We start from the raw sequence: 6,000 nt of genomic DNA, 5'->3' as shown, positions 1-6,000 counted from the left end.
TCACAGTGGAGTCAGCTGTCTTAACCGTGGCTTGTGTACTGCACACATACCAGCTTCATCACGGTGTCTGTCACGCGACTCTGTTCCCCTTTCGGGCTCTGTCTTTGCATTTATTTTGAAAGATGAAGCTCGCGATTATGGTAAGGGGCGTTACATTTCCGACGAGTGCTTGCGGTGTTCGGCCAATCACAATGCACTGGGTCAGCTGGCCAATCAGAGCAGACTGCACTTGTCGGAAGGAGGGACTTTGTAGAAAACGAAGCGTTTGAGAGAGGCGGGGCATAGAGGACCTACAATAATGTACAGTATTTGAAAAATAATGTGTTTTTTGAACATTAAACATGTCAACATATTCTGTTACACCAAATACACAAAATAATGATCTTTAGAAAAGCATCATATGACCCCTTTAACATTCTAAACAAGTTAACAATGCCCACAATGTTTCTCATTAATACTGATACTTTGGCAGGTTTATTACATTCTGCAGCACATTCCATTTAATCTGGGAGAATGAACTCTTGATAATCCTAAATAACAAAATTTATTGTTTAGACAACGCTGTAAACGTGAGATCTTTAACACAAGAGCCAAGCTGATAAAACATGGTCTCCAGTGGATATAGACACCTCTCCTATCTAATCTCTGCAGTTACTCTGGTGTGATGAACATGGTCAATAATTAATCAGAACATAATTATTAGGTGAATTGGCAAGGTGTCAACAGTACTGCAGTAAGTGAAGTACACTTAAAGTAAAAAAAATGGTGTGTAATTTTGGATCAAAGTTTAACACCAGTGGATCAAACACACTGGTCACCAGTTTCTGCAGTAATTCTTTGATCAGTAATTTCCAAACTAATGCAAATTTTGTTTTTTTAGTCATACTGAGGTACAAAAAACTTCTGTAATTGAAGAATTACCCATAAATAAATTTAATTTCCCTGTGTTAATGGTTAATGATACTTTAACTACAAAGTTCTTACAAAAATGATTAAAATGAGTATGCATCATCCTCTTTCAGAAACTGCTGGATGACACATTTTAGGTCAGTTTCTTTTAATGAATGTTTGCCATAAATCTCAACCTAAAGAGAAGCCAAATGGTATAAGCTGGCCTAAGGGCTTGCTAAAGGCCTGCCAACTATAGAAACGACAGCCTGTATTTCTGAGAGAGAAGGACAGATTACCCATTTACATGTACTAATGGACCTTATTCAGTGAGTGGGATATCTGATGACATGAGGCAGGTAAACGGTCTGTCGAAGAGACACTGAGCTGAGTGTTCTTCAGTGAAGGCATCCCACAGGGCTCAGTATTTGGCTCCTATATTTTTTTCCATCTTGCCCAGAACACAGCCCTCTCTGTTTCAGTTTCAACCCAAGTTCTCTTTCATGCTCACTACCTATCTTTCTGTTCATGGCACTGAGAAAAATAACCAGCACAGAGCCTGTTGCTGCTGGTTTAAAATGATCGCTCTGTATAAATGAAGGAATGTGCCTGTGTTGTACAGCTGTAGATGAGGAGAGCAAGAGAAGGGAAAGACAGAGGAACATATGTTTGTGATTAAAGACCTATGGGTGGAGGTCTTATTTGCTCGCTTTCAAATCTCTCAGACAGCTGCTGTGTTTTTCCCAGCTGGAGTGATTTATATTTCTTTGGGTTCAAATCTGAGAAGCTCTCTTATTTGAGATGCATTTAAAAGAGACAATAATTGAATGTGCATTCCCTACAGATAAAAACACCTGAAGAATATTAGAAAGATATTATCTTGCAAAATGTGCAATGAAAAAAAACTACAGAATTTTATTGGTTTATTTTTAAATCAAATGTGAATTACATGATGCAAATTATGTAGGAAGGAAATATTCTATTTTGTGGCAATAATCAAACTTGTTCCAACCAAAGTGGCAGTGTTTGGCTAATTAGCATGGCCGCTTTAGCCCCCACTAAACAACTGTCATTGAGATTAACAGGAAAATATTATAGACCTCCATGTGTGAAACTATACGGTCATATGACAAACCTCAATCTGTTGGACGGTTAGATCCAGGAAAGTGTTCTCATTACGGACGCTAATAAGGCTCTTGGGCCCTTTGCAGCCCATGCTGGTTCCCAGACCTCCATTCAGCTTCACCACCACCAGCTTATTCAGACTGTCTGCTATGTAGTCCGGTAGACCCTTTGCCTTAATCTTATCATATGGCTGGATCTGAAACAAAGACAAGAAAGACAAACGACTGTGAGTCAGGACATGCTTACATTTTTTCACCATCTGGAAGTTTATATTATATTATAAGGAGTTCTGGATTATATTATACTGGAGTTCATAAATTATCCATCCAGTGACAATGAAGTCTCTAAATTTCATCCAGATGCTGTTGCTATTGGTGTGCGTGTGTGTCTCATTGGATTCTTCTTCTACAAAAAAATCTGACTAAGGGGTCAGAAGTCAAACGTTGAGGTTAGTGCACTGTTATGATTGTGTCTGCAATCTATCTTCCAGAATCACTAGGATCATTTTCAAATACACCAAACAACCACAACACACATTGTGCAAGCACAACATTTCTCATAGAGGCAGAAAAAAAGGACCATGTTTAATCGAATAAACAGCCCAACTGCTGGATCAATAGTACCAGTGGGAGGGAGACAGAAAGACGAGAAGAGAGAGACGATGGATGCGTTTCTGAAAGAAAAGATCCTTTCCCTTTACATCATTCCTCGTTTCCCATGAGGGCGATGGGGCACCACCATGAGACATAACTGATGAGTCAGATACCAATAAAACATCACCACACATTTGCACTAAAATTCAGAGCACAATGCCCCACTTTATGATATTATGACAGATAAGCACAAACATGAAAAAAGAAAAGGACTAAAAACGTAATATCTCAATCACACACAGCATTTCCATGACAAACACACAGACAGATGGAGAACATGATGTAACCAAGGTCATAATGTTTGTCAGGGAGAAAGAGCAATGAGTGTGTGAGAGAAGGAAGTCAAGACAGATGTGTCTATGTAAGAGGGGGCTAAAGATGAAAAGAAAGCATGATTTTCCCCCCAACCCCGTGAAGCACAAACCAAAGTGCAGTCAGTTCTGAAGATTTCACTGGTCATGTCAATCACAGTGCTGACCACCTACAAAACACTGAAACAAATACTAAGCCCTAACCCTAAAATAAACCCTAATCTTGGTGTAGCACATCCTGATAATAGCATTACTGTTTGTCATGATCGCCTCCATCCATGATATATCAGAACTCTGAACTGGATCCATGAAATCTGAACAGGATCTATGAAATCTGAACATTTCTTAACAGGTAAGTGATTGAGTTGACCAATGAAATAAGCTGTGGGGAGAGTTTGTGCTTAACTGGTTTGGTGTAAATTTGTAACAAAAAAATATCTAAAAAAAAAAAGAATCTGTGACCACAGAACTGAATTCCATTCCATAGAATGGAAAAGCATCTGTAGATTCCTGGTCATCAGGTGCTCAGATACAGCCATATGCAGTCTCAGTGATCAGATGAAAAACAGGAGTATTTTTATGTTGATTTGTCTTATATTGTATACATACTTGTGGTTTACAGTGCTCAAACATTGAGGCTGCCAGCAGAGGTTGGTGGCTAAAATCCCAGGGCTGCTCATCACTTGGAGCAAACAACAGCCGGAGAGGCAGCAGTTCTCTCAGCCGTTTCAAAGAGAAAATCTTTTTAAATGTATTTTCAATCTCTAAATGATTCCTCCACAAACTGTTGGGACAGTCTTTTCATGTAAATTCAGCCACATTATTGTAGAATGACAGGTAGAGTTGATTCCTTGACTTTATCAAAGAATGTTATATGACATTCACCACACAGACCATGGTGCCAGATGGCAATAACATGGTATGTAATTATTACCATATTCATATACCATGGTATTTTTACATGTTAATCCAATGCATTTCAGAGAAAACCAATTACTGTTTTGTAATTTTGTTTGTTGTTTTGATGGACTCAGTTCCAGTCTACTGTGCAGTGAAACTAGGTCATCAGTCAACCTTGGAATTAAAAACAACCCTGAAAAATATCTTCTCTATATTGACTGCAATTTTATGGCCTACAAACAAACATAGACACACACATTCATAATGCCATCCATTAATACTCTGACTGAAATTCAATCAGTAATAGCAATGATATATGTGACTGTGTTAAATGTGATTCAGTAGCATTACAGAGAGAGTGTGTAACAATAGTGTGTAGTGGTGAAACATCTCTGTCAGTCTCTTATGTTGATACAATCTGAACATCTGATAACTTTTTCACTCAGGATCACTCAAACTAACCTTTTTGCACTAGGGCTGTAATACTATATACTTGCTTGCAAAAATTTGGTACGGTAACATTACTTGTATTGCGTGACTCCTTCAGTTTATTGTTTCTTACATTTTCTGAGAAAAGTGTTTCCTAAAAAGTTCTATCAATTTATCAATCCTACATTTACTATGATTGTGTTCTCCTGCGTGTTGTTCACCTCATTGTCTATGAGCCTTTTTCATAAAATATACGCAGAACAAATTTCTGTGTAAATCATGCATGCAATTATTCTTGTGTAAACCATAGTAATTTATTCAGCGTGTTAATATACATATGAATAGATTTACAATTTAGATAGAAACTTGTTTGTTCACGCCCCGTGTCTTTAATCTCTGATCAGGTGTTGTTGTAGTGGTGGTGTGAGTTCAGTCTTTTCAAGTGTCTATAGTTCCTTGTTCTTTGTGTACTGTCGCTTATATTGTGTGTGCGTCAAATAAAGCAGCAATCCTTTTTCCATTGCTTTTGAGACCCAAAATGTTTCTAGGTGAATACACACAATCTATTTTTAGTGCCTTTGATTGAATAGTTGCAATGCAGTTTAGGTGGCATTATTGTGGCAATGAAAGGCATTTGACTAAACATGAGCCCAGTTCCAAACCACCATGACACCACCTCCCCTGAGGCCCTAAATGAAACATGGCTGACTGAATTAACTAACCAGTCATCCAGAGAACAACAGGGATGTCCTAACTGCTGGTAAAGAAAAGAAAGAAAGTATTTGAGATCTGAGCTTCAAACCAAAAGCAGGACGCCCAATATTTTAAGCTTGTTTTACAGGTTGAATCAGATTGTTGAAACATTATTTCTGGGTCAGCCACATTCCAGTTGCTCAAACCTCTTCACACATTCATAATCACACACACCACATAAATAAAACCCCTCAAAGATCCCACAGTGTCACAAGACCAGAATTTCCAGCATTGTCAATACATACCTTCATCGATAATGTGTTTTTATGTCTTACAAATAGAAACTTTTTCTTGTGATTGAACACAGTTGTTACTAATTCTGCTGAACTATAAGCAAATTAATGTTTTTAAATATACATAATGTAGAATTTATAGCTATTACTGAGTTACATTATATATTACTGAAAATTGCAATCATAATAAATTAGTTGTAAATTTTTAAAAAGTAAATATTGGATAATATAAAAATCTATGTATTTTTCTGACGCTAATGTAAAAACACATTCTATATTAAAACCGTTTACATTCTATATACAATCTATAAAAACAAAAATGCACACCTTTAAAAATTCTGGAAAAAAACAGCTGAGCTAATTAGGTTTCTGATGTGGGCTTCGGTGGGAGAGAAAGAATGTGAAATCTCATGATGAACTCGACATAAAATCTGGGTAAAAAGTTCTGGGTAAAAGTTCCAATAATTACCTTTTTTTTTTAACCACAAACAAGTCAATCAGCCACTTATCTTGGGTACAATATATCTACTGGGACAACACTGGTCATTATTACAGCAAACATAAGGTGTGACGTTGCAGAATCCAGACGTTATGTGGCAACAGATGAGGACTGGTTAGCCTTTTATACACCCAGCAGATGTTAACGGTGAATGAGCTTCTTTTTTTTTTTTTGTCAAATACGGTTTCATAAGGACAAACACACAATGA

At 37.3% G+C, this 6,000-nt stretch overlaps 1 protein-coding gene across 1 annotated transcript in view; it reads right to left on the bottom strand.

The window, feature by feature from the left end:
- The window catches only part of LOC107670838 (UTP--glucose-1-phosphate uridylyltransferase-like), a 35,838-nt gene that overhangs the window by 21,782 nt on the left and 8,056 nt on the right, over positions 1-6,000 (bottom strand). The window contains exon 4 of the mRNA XM_016463609.1: positions 2,024-2,209. Coding sequence (XP_016319095.1) covers positions 2,024-2,209 — 186 coding nt within the window. The remainder of the gene's footprint in view (positions 1-2,023; positions 2,210-6,000) is intronic.

The sequence above is a fragment of the Sinocyclocheilus anshuiensis genome, unplaced genomic scaffold (genome assembly GCF_001515605.1).
Source record: "Sinocyclocheilus anshuiensis isolate Anshui unplaced genomic scaffold, SAMN03320099.WGS_v1.1 scaffold784, whole genome shotgun sequence".
Taxonomy (NCBI): domain Eukaryota; kingdom Metazoa; phylum Chordata; class Actinopteri; order Cypriniformes; family Cyprinidae; genus Sinocyclocheilus; species Sinocyclocheilus anshuiensis.
Note: the sequence above shows the minus strand (reverse complement) of the source record. Positions and strands in the feature narration are given on the sequence as shown.